Source organism: Bos grunniens, chromosome 13, assembly GCF_055505025.1.
Source record: "Bos grunniens cultivar Pamir isolate PY7600 chromosome 13, Bosgru_T2T1.0, whole genome shotgun sequence".
In the NCBI taxonomy this organism is placed as follows: domain Eukaryota; kingdom Metazoa; phylum Chordata; class Mammalia; order Artiodactyla; family Bovidae; genus Bos; species Bos grunniens.
Window position 1 is genome coordinate 24625833 of NC_141177.1, and position 16815 is coordinate 24642647.

At 50.8% G+C, this 16815-nt stretch overlaps 1 protein-coding gene across 1 annotated transcript in view; it reads right to left on the reverse strand.

Annotated features, from left to right (window-relative positions):
- Positions 1–15878, reverse strand: part of BMP7 (bone morphogenetic protein 7) — an 85295-nt gene extending 69417 nt beyond the window's left edge. The window contains exon 1 of the mRNA XM_086330901.1: positions 14918–15878. Coding sequence (XP_086187027.1) covers positions 14918–15335 — 418 coding nt within the window. The 5' untranslated portion in view covers positions 15336–15878. The remainder of the gene's footprint in view (positions 1–14917) is intronic.
- Between the last annotated feature and the right edge of the window lie 937 nt (positions 15879–16815).

The following is a 16815-nucleotide window of genomic DNA, read 5'->3' on the forward strand; positions in this document are numbered from 1 at the left end:
CCTGACCCTGGGTCCCACAGCGCTCAGCAGGTGGGATATGTATCTACACAGCTCCCACCCTCAGAAGGACGCAGCGGTGCATCCCACCGCCCCACATGCCAGGCAGAGGAGCAGGAGGACCTGCATGGGCTGGCCAGCTCCAGAGCGGTCCAAGTTTTGGCCGGGCAAGTAACAGCATCACTACCAGCTGCTAATGTTACATATGGGGCGCCTGCTGCCCTGTGGGCACTGTGCTCAGCTGTCCACCGCCACCGCCCCCCCAACCTTGGAGGGGACAGATCCTCCCAGCAGCCCAGGAGGCAGGCGCCAACACGAATTCAGAGGAGGAAATGGGGACCTAGAGTCTAGTAACCTGCCCAAGGTCACAGAGCTAACAAGTAGCAGAGGTGGGATTTAACTCATGTCCGACCCCAGAGCCAGTCTTAGCTACCACCTGAGATGTTTTAGGAGATTAAAAAAAAAAAAAAAAAGAGGATGGGGAGGGGGCTGCTGGGATAAAGTAAATTTAGGAAAAGCTGTGCAGTCTACTTGATCTCCTTGATGGGAATTCATGATGCCTGCCCCACATGAGGGGCTTCCCAGGTGGCGCTAGTGGTAAAGAACCTGCCTGCCAGCGCAGGAGATGTAAGAGATAAGAGTTCAATTCCTCGGTCAGGAAGATTCCCCTGGGGGAGGGCATGGCAACCCACTCCAGTATTATTGCCTGGAGAATCCCATGGACAGAGGAGCCTGGCAAGCTACAGTCTATAGGGTTGCAAAGAGTCGGACACGACTGAAGCATATATGCATGCACACCCCACATGAGAGATGCCAGAAAGTGCTCAAATCTGTTTAACTAAGAGTTTGTTCAAACTCAGAGGAGCCCCTCCAACATCCTGGAAGAGAAAGCGTATCTGTGCGTCACTGGATGTCCACAGAAAACAAAGGAGGCAGATAAAACTCAGTTTTTCCTTTTTTACTATTTACCTTTCCCCAGGAAGAGGGTTATTGATGTTCTAAAGCAGGAGTCAGTAAACTTCTATAACGGGCCAGATAAAAAATATTCTAGGCTTTGGAGACCATGCCATCTCTGTAGCAACCAGTCAACTCCGTGGATGGAGTATGAAAACAGCCACAGACAAGACACAAACAAAAAGAGTCCCAATTAAGCTTTATAGATACTGGAGCCTGAATTTCATCTCATTTCCACATCATGGAATATTCTTCTTTTACCACTCTTTTTTAAAAAATGAGCAAGTCATTTTTGCTCACAGCCTGCACAAAAATTAGCGGGTTTCCCTGCTTTATTTACTACAGCTCTGAGCTGCCTTGAGAAATAGAAACTGCTGCTTCTGTGCTCCAGCACCCCCTTGCCCCTGGCAAGTTACCTGCTGGAGGGAAACAAGAGAGAGTAGTGAATAGTGAAAGTCACTCAGTCATGTCTGACTCTTTGCGACCCCATGGACTGTAGTCTGTCAGGCTCCTCTGTCCATGGGATTCTCCAGGCAAGAATACTGAAGTGGGTTGCCATGCCCTCCTGCAGGGGATCTTCCCAACCCAGGGATGGAACCCAGGTCTCTGGTACTGGTAAGGCAGATTCCTTACCCATCTGAGCCACCAGGGAAGCTTCAAGAGAGTTTTTCCCTGTTTCCTCCAGAGCAAAGTTTGGGGAAGGAAACAAAGAGACCAGTTCTAAGTGTGTGTTCAGTCATTTTTTAGTATCACTGGGCAGAAGGTGCTGTAAAAATATTTTGGCTCCCAGGAGACTTTAGAGATTTTCGTCTCCAGGGTGTTTCAAATCCAGGCAGAGCTGGGATCCCAGGACAGGGCTCACATTTTGATTGCAATCTGTCTTCCTTTCAACTGGAAAATGATCCATCAGTCTTGCCCCAACTCATCACCATGGGCAGATGGGTTTGAAGCAAAAGTTCTCAAGTCAATTTCCAAGTTTGAGGAAAGGTACCCTTAACCAGGGCTTCCCTGGTTGGTTCAGTGGTAAAGAATCTGCCTGCCAATGCAGGAGACAAAGGTTCGATCCCTGGGTCAGGAAGATCTCCTGGAGGAGGAAATGGCAACCCACTCCAGTATACTTGCCTGGGAAATCCCAAGGACAGAGAAGCCTGGTGGGCTATAGTCCAGAGGGTCGCAAAAGAGCCGGACACGACTTAGCGACTGAAACAACGACATCAAGCCTAAACCAGTGGTTCTCAATCGGAGGCCATTCCCTGCAGGGCACCTCTGATAGATGTCTGGAAACATGCTGTTTGTCACAACTTCTGACAGCTCGCGTGTAGGGCTCAGCGATGCTTCTCAACATTCTACTATAGCACACAGGACGCTCTCCCCCACAACAGAGAAGAGTGAGCTGAAAACATCAGCAGTGCCGAGGCTGGAAACTCAGCTCTAAAGCTACCTGAAAAGGCTGCTTCCAAGTTCCTAGGGTGTTTGAGGCACATGAGACCCAGAGATTTCTGGATCCCCTTTCCCCATCCCCCAACCAGTATATTAAGACAATTAAGAGCTCAGGGGTAAGTAGGTATAAGGCAAGTAGCTTCATTTATTGTTTCCTCCTAAAGGAAATGACCAACCAGTGCCTCCACCCTATAAACATTTACTAGCCCTGGAAGGTTCTGAGGCCCCCACTGCCATTTTTAAGGGCTTCTCCCTCGTCAAATGTTAGGTCAAGTCAGTCAGAAAAAGGAACCTGAGAAGGGAAGATGCGGGGGGAGCGCGGGGGGCACATTTCACAAAGTTCAGGACCAAGAAGAAAATTGAAAGACCTGATACGACCCACCCACCCGCTCCCTTTCTTGCTTATAAACAGAGGACTGCTTTACACAGGGCATCTCTTGAAGGGAGGCAGAGAGAGTTTTAGAGGTCTCAGGACACTGCCACGTGGGGCTTTCATTTGCTGGCTGAGGCCCCGTTGAGTTAATGGCTCTGTGGATTGATGAGTTGTTGGTCTTCCGGGCGTGATATCCTGAGCACACTCTAAGACAGCTCCCCAGGTCCACACCGCCAAGAGCCACCTCAGGGCTGAGCTGCCAGGGAGGACTTTTCTGTATCCAGTGGGAGAGCTTTCTGGTTCACTGGGGCTTGGAGAAATGTAATCACAGAGAAGAATGCAGAGGGTGGTGCTGGTTTAGTCACTAAGTTGTGCCTGACTCTGCGAAACCATGGACTGTAGCCCGCCAAGCTCCTCTGTCCATGGAATTATCCAGGCAAGAATACTGGAGTGGGTTGTCAGTATCCCCTTCTCCAGGGGATTTTCCTGATCCATGGATCGAACCCATGTCTCCTGTATTGCAGGCAGATTCTTTACCGTCTGAACCACCAAGGAAGCCCCGAATGCAGAGGAAAACGTAACTAATATCTAGGTACCCACAACTAAAAACTTGCTGTTCAGTCGCTAAGCTGTCTCCAACTCTTTGCAACCCCATGGACTGCAGCACACCAGGCTTCCCTGTCCTTCCCCGAAACTCCACTTTCTCCCGGAGTTTGCTCAAATTCATGTCACTGAGTCTGTGATGCCATCCAACCATCTCATCCTCTGTTGCCCCCTTCTCCTCCTGCCTTCAAACAACTAAGAATTAGCAGGAGTCAATATCACGGTTGCTTCCTTCCCACCCCCCGCCCCCCGTAAAGTTCTTGTTTTAGAAAAACTTTAGACTTATAGAAAACTTGCAAAGACAGTATAAAGTTCTCGTGTATACTCAATCAGCTTCCCTCAAGATTCACATCTTCCATAACTGTGGGACACTTGTCAAACCTAAGAATTTAACATGGATGGATTACTATTAACTAGATTCCCAATTTTTTTCAGATTGCATCAGTTTTTCCATTATTGTCCTTGTTCTGTTCCAAGATCCAACCCAGAATACCACACTGCACTTCCCAATGGTTTCTTATTATTAAAACACATTAAAAAAATTTTGCTTCTAAAAATTATTCATTTACTTATTTTTGGCCACATTGGGTCTTTGTAGCTGGGCACAGTCTTTCTCTAGTTGTGGGGAGCAGGGGTTACTCTCTAGCTGAGGTGTATGGGCTTCTCATGGTGGCAGCTTCTCCTGCTGCAGAGCACAGATCTACAGTGTGAAGGCATGGTTGTGGCTTGTGGGCTCAGTAGTTATGGCACGTGGGCCCTGGAGTGCTGGCTCAGTAGTTGTGGAGCATGGGCTTAGTTGCCCTGAAGCATGTAGAATCTTCCCAGACCTGGGATCGAACCCATGTCCCCTGCATTGGCAGGTGGATTCTTAACCACTGGACACCAGGGAAGTCCAATATTACTTTTCTTTTTTTTGGCAGGGGGAGTCCAGTCTTATTATTAAAATAATGGAAACAACCAGAATAGTTGAAGTTTATTTGAAATTTCTCCCCAATCCCATCCCTTTCCTGCCTCCCTAAAGGCAGCTGGTGTGAGTTCTGTGGCCATGTTTCCATAATATGTATTCGCCCAACGATAGGTGGTATTATCTGGTGATCTTGTGTGTGTCTATTGTGACACCATAAGGAATGCTTACACCCTAAACATCCTCCTATACAACTGGCCTTCTTTCTCTTGACACTCTGTTTTGAGTCTAAGTTGATACATAAAAAAAGAAGTTCTTGCATTTCCCTTCTGTTTCATTACACACGTATAAATAAATTTATCACAAATTTATTTCTCCAGTCCCCCACTCATGGATATTTAGACTGATGGTGATTTGATGTTATTACAATCAGTATGCAATATTTATTTCCATACATGTGGTAAAAACTACTCCTCCTTTCCATACAGTGTCTTGAGGTATTGCTATTAAAATATCAGTCCCTAGCTGCCTCTGGAATTTTCCCATCAGTGGGGTGTGGGGTGTACATAGGAACCCCAGTACATAGGCACTCAGGGCCCTGGACCCTGTCAATAATTCTTAATGCACAGAGACAGAACAGAGGGGAGTTTCCACAGCAGGGTGGAGAGTGAAGGGGAAGGTGTGAGTTGCTTATCTTCATCTTCCTCTTCAGAGCACAGAGCCACAAAGGCAAGGTCAAGGGCTGAGAGGCTGTTCTGGTGGTCTCATCACCACTGCCCTTGTGCTCCATCTCCACCCTTCACACACCTCCACTGGGCCCCCGGAGGAAAGCGTGAATAGGTTTACATTCAGCAAGAGCTGGATTCAAAGGCCAACCTCACCACTTCCTAGCTCTGTAAATTCGGGGCCCTTTAGCCTCTTCCTCCTTAAAATGGGAATGATACGACTTGTTATGCAGAACCAGAGAGAGTGGAACCAGATAAGGGAGGCTGTTATAAATCCATTAGTGCTACAGAAAGATCTCAACCCTCCCACGTTATCACTATGATTTATTTCAGCGATGCATTTAGATAATGAAGGAGTCTCTGACATTTAGTTTCTAGATTCAGCTTTGCAAGACCCTGCCTGGAGACCCTGCCTGGACAAGGAGGTGCCTCTGAAGGAAAAGCTGGACCTCTTGATAAGGCAGTCACCTGCATAGCCGGGACAAACACCAGCCAGGAGGGCAAGAACCTCTTGAGCCAAGATGAGTGTCAGGCTCCTTGATTCTCTGGCTAGTGAACCCGAGGGCAGCTGAAGCGTGCTTTTGCTGAAAGACAGGTCCTAAAGAGGCGAGTCATTTTACAAGGGAAGGGAGAGAAGCGGTTATTCTTGTCCAACCACGTGAATACTTCAGTGATTGGGACACTTCCAGAAACACTGTTCTCCAAAATGGGGTGCAAGGATTTAGGGTAGGCAAGAGGGATGCAGTGGGACACAGGGCGGGAAACAGCATACTCAACTAAGTTTCAAGAACTGATGAACGTCAGGGAAGACGGGGATTCAAAATATCTCTGCATAACTAAGTGGATGAGATTGAAAAATACAGACCTTATTACAGTAAGGCGGCCAACAGTTCACCTGCTCCGTTCCCATAATTTCATCTGGTGAGAGCACCTTCGCTTACAACAGTGTGCTCATCATGAGTGCCATTTCCCAGTTGTCTCTTTCCAAGCTTGGGGTGAGACTGTCATCTCCTGCCACTTTGGGTCAGGTCTGGCCATGTGACAGGCTCTGACCAATGAAAAGTGGGCAGAAGCACCCATGTTGCTTCCAGCTGGAATGAGGAAAAGCCCATGGACAAGCCATGCTGTCTTTCCCTTTGGTACTGTAACTGGTGACATTCAAGAGGGTGGCATTCAAGAGGGTGGCAGCTCTATCAGCCTGGAGTCCTGAGCACCCTCCCTCCTGGCCGAAGTGCAGAGCACCCTGCCAACCCACAACGCACCCATAACAAGAGAATAACAAGGCCCTGTGATTTCAAACTACCAAGATTCGTGGGGTTCTTTGTGAACTCTTGATGCTGACTAGACCAAGGATCAAAATAATCAAAATTTAGGACCAGACCTTTAGCTCGCTGCCTCCAAACTGCTGAACTGCAAGTTTTGAAAGACCAAAGTCCATCATGTTGAAAATTTTAATGTTAGCAAAAATTACATTTATCTGGCTAATGAATTAAACTTGCAATCTTTGCACTAATTACTAATGATGCATTAGTTAAAATGTGTATTAGTGAACATCAGAATTTTGTATTTTTTTATCTTTAGTGCCTCCTACTTAGATTTCTCTTTTAGTCTTTGTTTTATAAAGTACAAACCTAAAACAGGAGTAATTATATGATCTATTTCTTCTTTGGGTGAGTACTCAAAGATTTATTAGTAGGGATTCAGTATTAAAAAACACTCAGGGGGACTTCCCTGGTGGTCCAGTGGGTAAGACTCTGCACTCGCAATGCAGGAGGCCTGGATTTGATCCCTGGTCAGAGAATTAGATCCCACATGCTGCCCTCAGACCCAGCACAGCCAAATAAATAAATATGAAAAAAAACACACACACACTCAGAAGACACTGCCTTAGAACAGCTCTACGTCTTTCATGCACACAAACTGCCAATGTCTGAACGCTTTCTGTGCCGTAAGAATTCTGCAGGGTAGGGCAAAAGTAGGCTAGGAAGAATGCCTGAGAAAGCAGCCAAGAGGAGACTCTTTTATTGAAGGCCAGAACACAAGTCATCGAAACTACAGAATAACCTGCCTGCCTTTGAGTGCGTGGTTAAACCACTGGGCAGACGAGCGCAGGGACCATTCTAGGTGGATGGCCATGCTAAGTGCTTGGGTTCTTTTTTTCCTCCAAACTATGTGAAAGCAGGAGAGAGGCTGGCATTACAAGATGGTACAGGCCTAACTTCAATGTTTAAAAACGTGCAAGTCTGCAATTTTGGAAACACTGCAAGTTTTTATTCACAGCCAAATTTAATTAAGCCAGACAACAGAAGATTGAAACTTGAAAGCTACTCTGGGGAAGTAAAGAAGTGAAAGAATAATACGTGACCTCAAAGATGTGGGGAACCTTAATACTCGCTAAGTCAAGAGTTTTCAAATGGTGTAAAAGGAGCTGAAGAGAATTTATGGGAAAACTTGGGTGAGAAAACCCACCCTGCATCTCAGGCCCTGGAGACCCTTGCCGTCCACTGATCTCCAGAGGCTTCCAAACACACTGAATCCACTCAGGGATTTGTTATCCCAACCCTAGCTGGGGGAATGCAGCGGGGCGGGGGTGGGGGGCAGCCTTGCACCTGCTCCCATAAAAAGTGGGGAAGTTGTACCGGTCTGTTAATGAATGCTCTGGGCTTGTCACTCCCTCTAAGGAAAAGACAATTTGTACTTTGACCGCTTTCCAGGAAGGGATGGGAAGAAATATGTCAGTAATGTGAGTTTTTGAAATAAAAAAGTTTTTATTTTGGAATAATTTTCGATTTACAGGAACGTTGCGAGGACAGTACAGACAGTTCCTGTGCAGCCCTCATTCAAGTTTCAGGTGCCTGAGGAAGAAAATTTTTAAATAGCCATCAATGCTAAAATCGAGAGCAAGTCAGCATTAGGCTCTGCGTGTGTGCTCAGTCACTCAGTCGTGTCCGGCTCTTTGTAACCTCATGGACTGTAGCCCGCCAGGTTCCTCTGTCCGTGGGATTTCACAGGCAAGAATACTGGAGTGAGTTGCCATTTCCTTCTCCCAGGGATCTTTCCAACCCAGGGATCAAACCAGGGTCTCCTGCATTGGCAGTTGGATTCTTTACCACTGAGCCGCCTGGGAAGCCCCAGCATTAGACTCCACCTATCCTCAGATAAGTTTGGTGTGCTCAAATTTCACTGATCTCTAAAGAAGAAAATGAATGTGTGAGGGGTATATGGGTGTACACAAAGATGTACATCTTTAGGGCCATTTTCTTCATATCCCTAAAACAACATGGGTGGTTTAATCTTGGTATTTTAAGATCAAGTACTTAAAAACTGAAATTTGGACTATTATACCAACGTGAATGGTGATCTGGCCACCAAAACAGAAACAAGGTTCACCATTTATTGTGCACCTACTGTGTACCAGACTCTACCCACACGAGATTTGATTTTGTCTTTATGAGGGTCTGTGGAGGAGGAGATGCCTATCCAGCTTTCTAAAATGAAGAAACAAACGCAGAGACATTAAGTAACTTGCTCAAGGTCACACAGCTAAAATGCAACCATAGTGGAAACAGACACAGGGGTTTAAGCCGTGTCTAAAGAGAATCAGTGTGGATGCCGTGCCGTTCTCTCCCGCCAAGTCACACCCTCTGCTGTCACCAGGAACTTCCGCTACACGGCAGTGAAGCCCCCCAACCCCCCACTCCATATATCACCCAGAATTAGCTGCAAAGTGTCAGGAAACTTGGCCAGGCAGCCCCAAGCATCAGTGAGGGCTGGAAGCCTTCACCGTGAAGCCCTTTATAGAAAGCCGCAGTTGGCAGCCCCTGCTCCTGCATGGGAACAAATTAACATTGGCATTCCAAACACAGGAAAGGAAGGAAATTGGAAACACAGTTTATACTTGGCCAGCTCTTTGAAATACTGTACCATGCTACCGACATCAATTAATGAAAAGCAGGGTTGTGCTGAGAGGCTCTGGTTTGCAAATGCATTAACACACGTTAAACATGTTTGTACAGGAACCAGATTATAAGCACCCTGGCTCCAAAACAATAAAGCAATTACCCTAAAACTGGTGCTCTCAGAGTTGTCATTAATTCAATCCACTCCACTCGGATCAGCTAAGGCTTTTCTCGGCTCCCAGCAATGCCTCCCGACACAAATGTTGAAAGGACAGCATCGCACATGCTACTCTGAGTTTCACATAAGTAAGTGTCAAGCTTCATGCACTGCTAATATCCCCCCAAATCATAAACACGCCACTTTGGGGGGGGGCGTAAAACACAGAGGCAGCCCTGGTATTCATCCACATTGCATTTCACGTCAGGTTTGGGCAACTTTTCCCCACAGAAGGTTAACTGGGAAGTATCTGTTCCACATTAAGAAATATCGAGTCACATTTTTTGTCAAATAATATTTGTCAAATGCCATTTGCTGCAAAACCCAGAACTCAACTGCAGCTGAACACACAACTAATACTGAATGGTTCACATAATAGCTGTGGTTGTACATGGGATCATTTGCAGCGAAAGCACCCCCCTTCCTCTATAAACTGTTTCAGGAATTGGAAAGAAAAGCCTCTGAAGCTCTGGAATAAATAAAGTACTGTGCCTTGAGCCGCCCGGTACAAAGGACCCAGCAGGCTGGGAGAACAGACTCAAAACAACCAGGAAGGCAGAGAAAAGATTTTAGATGACGGGGGCGGGGATGAATCGCAGCAGGTCTGGCTTGCAGAGTCAGCCTCGGCTAGTTTCTTGAAAGACTTGCACCTTCACACACTGCGCTTGTGGGTCCAGGCACCTGTGAGCACATCCTGGAGCCAGGCAGCAAACATCCCTGATGTGGCGGTGCCTCACTCAGGTGACATCGCCGCTCACCGCCATGCCGATCTGGTATCCTTCACATTGTCGGAGCAATTTGGGTGTGCAAAGCTAAATGCATTCTCCTTTGCACCACAAATTAACAGCTTCTATGTAAATATTGGTATTTCCTCACCCCAGGAAGGCGAGAGGAGGCAAAATGACACCGGCGCATTTGATTGAAACTAATTAAAAGCAGAGGGTCAAGCAATTCAAGATATTGATTTTACCAGTGGGACTTAAATCTTCTATAATAAGTGTACACAGCTGCAGTGTTCTCCCACCGCCACATTTTAAAGGCTAATCCTTGCATTCCTTCTGACAATAACATGACAGGTCCCACACATCCCTGCCTGTGCCCTAACCCCGGTGACACTGCCAGAGCAAATTAAAGCAAAGCACTCCAGCATCCCCCGCCACAAACCAGCCATGCCGACAGCCCCCAGCAAGGTATGAAGAGGTGGTCACCAAAAAATGAATGGGGTCAGCCGCCTGGTCCAGAGGGCTCTCCATTCAAAATGTGCAGCTGGTTAAATGGGCGGGCAGGCTGGGGAAGGGTGGAGACGGGGAGAGTGTTAGGACACTCTGATTCTCGCAATGGGCCAAATATGACCTTACCCAATGGCGGGGGGGGGGGGGGGGGATGATATTAAAGCGATACGGGTGATCAATCAATTTAGATGAGGCTCTCCCTGGAATGAAGTCATCACTCTCTCCAAGTTCAGCAGACATGTGATATTCGCTCACATCGCAGGCACGCCGGTGGTCAAGGGATCGCGGGCCAGCTGTGTTTATCTCGGCAGAGGCTTGACAGGCAGCGACGCGATGGAAGGCCCCGACCCAGAGCTCACAGGAGCTGCATCTCAGAAGCTGTTTCCTCTCTCTGTGCACGCAGAGAACCCCTCTCTGCTTCTCCAGGTCTCCTCTCTCACCCCCTTCAAGGGCCACCCTGCAACCGAGTGACAACTCTGGAATCAACCACTCTGGAATCAAACCCACAAACAGCCATGTGAGCTGGCATCCAGGGCTTGGCCTTAACCTGCTCTGATTCCAGAGGGGAACTACAAAGACAATCCAAAAAGTTCAAATCTGGGTCACATATATCCTTGGGAGGAGGGTGGGGGAGAAGATCTTTGATTTATATAAGCAGGAAAATGAGGTTTAAAAGAACTGATGTTGAAAGGGTTACTGAAAACACAGCTGTTGGTGCGCTCCTATAGCGAAGGCACTCTGCAGAAAAGAGAGAAAGAAAGAGAGAAGGAGGGAAGGCTGGGTGACATCTATATTAACCTCTGGCTGCTCACCAGTGAAGGCCGGCGCTTGAGCGCTGGAATGCGGGACAGCCCTTTCCAAATTTTAACACAAGCCAGGTTACAGCTGCGAGTGCCTGCAGCCCGTGCTCCCTCGGCAAGCACTCCCTGAAGGAAATTTTTAAACTGTAACTGAATCTTTTTCTAATACTCTACAGTGGTAGGGCCTGTTCTGAAGGGGCAAAAGGAGAGATCTTAATGCCAAACACTTGTCAACAAAAAGGATCACCAGATGGTATAAAATAAAAGTAAAACGGAACGGCCTTCTCCCTGTGCCTCCTCCCTGTGCCTCGGCTACATTAACAAAAGCCACTTCTAGACCCTGAGCCCAACAAGGACAGGTTTCCAACTTCCTTTTTTTTTTTTAACCTTAACTTCAAAGATGAAACAAATTTTGTTCCTTCATAACCTGGACCAGAGACAGACATGTACCACACACCCCCAGTGCCATGGGTTTCTTTAGAAGATTCCAGAAAGAGCTGCTGAATTTCTCCAAAGAAAGAGGGTGGGGGGCAGCTATAGCCAGATTCGGTTTGCAGAACTCACATTGCCTGGGGACAATTTAAGAGCGGGTAGCCTGTTTTGAATTCCAAAATTAAGTCTACACAGAGGAGTTGGGGGCTTGTTAATCCAAACCAGTTTACAAATCTCGCCATTGAACTTAAGAGGCCCAGGCTGGGAAGATGCGAGTCTCCGCCTGGCAGTTTAGCTAGCGTTACATGGGCTTTATTGTACAGGCTGGTCTTTGTCACAAGGTGCGGTCTGAGGTCCTCATTCTCAGCACCTGGTTTTGTCATAAATCCTCCTCTAGTTCCCTCTCTAGTTTAGATCCCACTCCAGCCTGGCAAAAAGCTTGAATTCTGAGGAGAATGACTTGCAGGAACAAAAACCAGTCTGGCTGCAGACAGAGGGAAGAAGAAATGTACCAGGTCTGCAAAAGCCTTCAGAATTCAGGCTGAAGTCCCCCAAGCACTGCAGGACCGCAGGGGTATGTAGTGATGGAGAAGAGGGTGGTGGAAGGAGGAGGGGGCTTTGGGGCAAGGATCGGGTGGTGGAGGTCAGTCTGCCTTCAAGGTCTCTGTCGACAATCCCCAACGGACCCCTTGGGTCCCCTGCATGATAACAAGAGGTAACTGCATATGAATAAATGACATTTTCTCACTTTTAGGTAAAGTGTGAGACTAAACACACTCCTTTAGAAAACTTTGTATGTTACAAGTCAATATGAACTGCAATCCAAGGAAAAACCGTGTGTTTTCTCTCAGCCTCCAAGCAAGTCTCCTACATGCCTCCCTCCAATCCCACTGCTACCCCCAGCCCCTCCTGAGCAAAATCTCGGAACCCCTACAGAACAGAAGAGATCGGAGGTTAGTTCCCATACGCTGCGGAGCAGAAATTAAAGGGCAACCATAGAAACATCTACAGGAAGCGTCTTGCCCAAATGCGGTCCAGGTCTTCACCCAACTAATTACCTCGAGTTTTAGGGGCCGAGAAAGAAAGAAAACAAGGTCAGGGCACTCTGTTAAAAGCCACTCTGCCATCTAATTTGGAGTGATGTTCCAGAAAGCAAGACCTGAGAAAGTCAGGACTGTCCCACAAAGCCCAAAGCCAGCCCGACTGATTAAGAGGCTCAGACAAGCCGGTCTTTGTCCTTTCAAGATGAAAGAAATGTGGCTAACGGGTTGAAAGGTGTGTGTACAGCCAGAGAAGGAAAACCACCCAGCTGTGGCCTTCCCAAACAAGTTCCAGCTTGCTCCCCACTGCCATGGGGGAGCAAACAACCCTGCCCCAAGTTTCCCAGAGGTGCCCAGTTGGCAACCTGGTCCTTTTTTGGCATGCCGGGAGCCCGGGTCTGGCCAGGCTGCTGGTCCATAAATCGTAGGGTCCTTTCCAAAGCTCTGGGTTTGCAGAGCCCTCCACAGAAGCCAGGGCTTACAAATACCTTTCGAATGACCTCAGCCAGGCTCTGAAGGCCACCACCGGGACCTGCTGCCTTCACTGAGAGTCGCTGGTACCCAACAGAACAGAAAAGATACCGTAAATCCCCAGCCTGAGAAAGGGCCCTGGTTAAGCCCTGGCTTCAGGATGGCTGCAGAACTCTGCTTTAACTGATGTATTTATATGTACATATTTGGGATTTTTCTTTAGTTTCTGGTATAGGTCACAAATACACGTTGAGGGGGGAAAAAGTCACACAGACAGAAGTGCAGACAGTGAAAAAATCTGGCCTTAACTCCCAATCCCTAAGGCCCCAACCCAGTTCTGCCCTGCCGCACCGCCCCCCCCACCCCAAACCCCAGTGAAATCTATTTCCAGTCCATGGTGTCTTTCCCAGTGGGAAAGGATGATATACCACATGTATGTAACCTCACTGATCTGTACCTTGCTTTTTTCCACCTCATACATCTTGGAGATTGTTCTAAATCAGGACATACGGGGTTGCCTCATTCTAACAAGCTGCCTAGTATAATTTAAACTTTCTTGAAGTCATTTTGGCATCTAAACCTCCCACCCCTTGCTCTCGTTGAAACTCGTTTCACTATTTGATTTGGGGCTATTATTAAGGACAGACAATGGCGTCCGGGGAACTCCAGGGACCTTATCTGGTGCAAGAAGCGCTAAGGTTGATCCGCGCTTCCCGCCGCCCTCCATCCACGCCCCGGGTGCCCCGCGAGGGGCTTTAGGACAATTATTTCCCTGTTGACACAGCGCCGGTGGGCGTGAGTTTGCTGTCTTGACTTCGTACGTATTTTCGCAGCAAGTTACACATGTAGAATGAAAGCGGCTCAGGAAACAGCGCTATCGGGGCGTGTTATCTCAGAAACCAAATATTTGATCATCAGCCCTACAGCGCGCAGTCGGGGGTTAGTTTGAGCAAGCCTGGTGAGTGTGCGTGCACAGATGGAAGGGGAGCACCGCGCCCCCGCCGCAGCGCCAGCCTCGAGGTCCCCGGGGTCGTCGGGGCTCTGGTCAGAAGCCGGGTCCCCTAGCCTACCCCGGCGGCGTCTGCTGGGAGATCCCTTGCCACCCATTAGCCGAAAGCCATGGTTTGCGCGCCACACGTGATAAACGCTGAAAACGGATTCTGCTGGTCCGGGACCTATCATTAAATATTTAAAATAGAAAGCTCGCAATGGCCATGTTTCTTCCCCAGCTCCAGCCAGGAGAGCTGAGAGCGAGGGGGGCGCCCAGCGGTCAGGAACGGGGCCCCCGCGGCGCCCGGGGCGCACTGCACGCTATGGCGGGCGCACCGGGAGGAGACAGGTAGGGCTAGCCAGGGCCGGGATGGGAGGCAACGCCCGAGATGCCAGGGACGGGCAGAGCAGAGAGGGGCTCAGAAAGGGCGGGAAGGCAGCTTCGCGGAGCAGGGCCCTTTAAATCCAGGTAGCGCGGGCCGAGCCGGCCGGGCACAGCTCACATGACCGAGCCCCGCGCTTTGAACTGAGCCGCGGCCCGCCCGGCGCCTCCTGCCCCAGAGGTGCGGCCACCGATTTAACCCGGAGAGGGCTTCAGACCGGTCCTCACTCCCCCCAAACTCCCACAGGCCAGTTGAGCCCGGCTCGCCCTACCTGCGGGGCGCGCGGCTAGGGGTCCACTAAGGCAGGGGGGTGGGAGACCCTTGGCCAAGCGCTGCAGTTTTGCTAACGACCAAGAGTGGAGAGATGGGCGGGCTGGATGTTAAGAAGCGGCCCCCTCCCTGTCCCAAAGCGACTCCTGACCCAGAGGCGCACCCCCTCCCTCCCGCCTCCACTCACCGAGATTGACGAAGCTCATGACCATGTCGGCGTCGGTGAGGAAGTGGCTATCTTGCAGGCTGGCCAGAGGGGGGCCTTGGGTACTGAAGACGGCCTTGTAGGGGTAGGAAAAGCCCTGGCCGTCGGGCCCGCCGCCCTCCTCCACCGCCATGGCATTGTACAGGTCCAGCATGAACATGGGCGCCGAGTTGTGCTTGCCCTGGAGGTGGGGGCGCGGGCGATGGGGCAAGCCCAAGATGGAGAGGATCTCGCGCTGCATCTCTCGGCGCTCCTGACTGCGGAGGCGCCGGTGGATGAAGCTCGAGTGCACCTCGTTGTCCAGGCTGAAGTCGGCCAGGGCGGAGCGCAGCAGGAACAGCGGCGCCCAGAGCGCCACGAAGCTGTGCGGCGCCGCGGCGCGCAGCGAGCGCATGTGCATCGCGCCGGCTCTACGCGCGACCCGGGCTCCGGGCACCCGGCACCGGGGCCCCGCGCCGCCCCAGGTGGCAGAGGGGGGCAGGCGGCCGTCCACGCCGCTCGGTCACTTGCTGCAGATGGGTCCCGCTGCGCCCGCGCCGGACATGGCCCCTCCCCGACCCGCTGCGCTCTGCCTGGACCCCCGCCCCCGGCTCGGCGCTGGCCCCGGGGCCCCTCGCCCCGCACTCGCCCGGGCGCACCGCGGGGCTGGAAAGCCGGCTCGAGCGAGCGAGAGAGCGAGCGAGGAGGCGGGCGCGGGTGGGAGGAGCAGCCAGCAAACCCAGGAGCCGGGAGAGCGAGTGCCGGGGAGGCGGCGAGGCGGCTGGCGAGCGGGCGCTCCTTCCTCTGGCTCCTCTCGTGCTCTTGCTCTCGAGCGGCAGGGACCCACCCTCTTCCTAACTCCGGCGCTCAGAGCAGGGGCCTCAGGTCGCTCACCCAGCCCCGCGCGCCCTTGATCGCACGAGAGGCCGCCTCAGGAGCCTTAGAGTGGTACGCGCTGGGGCCTGGGAGGAGGAGGAGGAGGGGGAGGAGGACGGGCTTCCAAGGGCCCCTCCCGCGCCCGCGGCCTCCCACCTGCCCTCGGCCCCGCCCTCCCCCCAGCGGCGCCCAATGGGTTCATTCATTCCTTCTAGTGCGCTCTACAAATATTTACTGAGTGCGCGCTGGGTGCCCAGCGCCCGGCTGGGCGCCGCGGGGATGCGGAGAGGGGAATACGAGCCGGCCCTGCCTTCTCCGGACTCGCTGTCCGGACACGGTAGGAGGCCTGAGCGGGACCCGTGGGATTCGCGCTGCGGTGGAACAAGCTGGAGGAGATCGGAGGAAGCTCGGGGATAAGGAAGGCTTCCTGGAGGAGGTGGCACTCGAGCCCTTCACCCTACTTGCCCCTTCCATTTACTCCAGACACGCACATCCCTCCCTGAACTTGTTGCCAGTTTGCCTTTGTACTTGCCAGTCTTTCTGCCTGAACTCTCTTCCTTACTTGTCTCTGTCCCCACCCCAGCCATCTGGCCAGCCCTCCATCTCCAGGTGCCACTCAGGTGCCACTTCCTCCCAGACCAGCGCAGATAAGGTTCCTTCCCCTCCTCATCCCCACACACCTGTTTTCTTTAACTCCTCCCTCCCCTGTCTGGAATGACTGTTCGAGTTATTTGTCCTGTTTTTATTGTCCTGTCTCCCCTCTAGCCAGGGAGCTTCCTGGGGGCCCAGGCCCGTGCTCTCTCAGATGCCCTTAAATCCAGGGCCTGGAAGCCACTGTTGCTACACAGTCATGATTGTTGAGTGACTGAAATTTTGTGGGCTAGAGAATTCCTCCCCACCTCTGAGACTAGATAGCCTGGCCCACTGGCCTTGCATGCAGTTCACCTCTGAGCCATAGACCTTGTCACACGCTCCTGGCCTTCTTTCTTCTCTCCCCTCATTCATTCATTCCACAGATGACACTG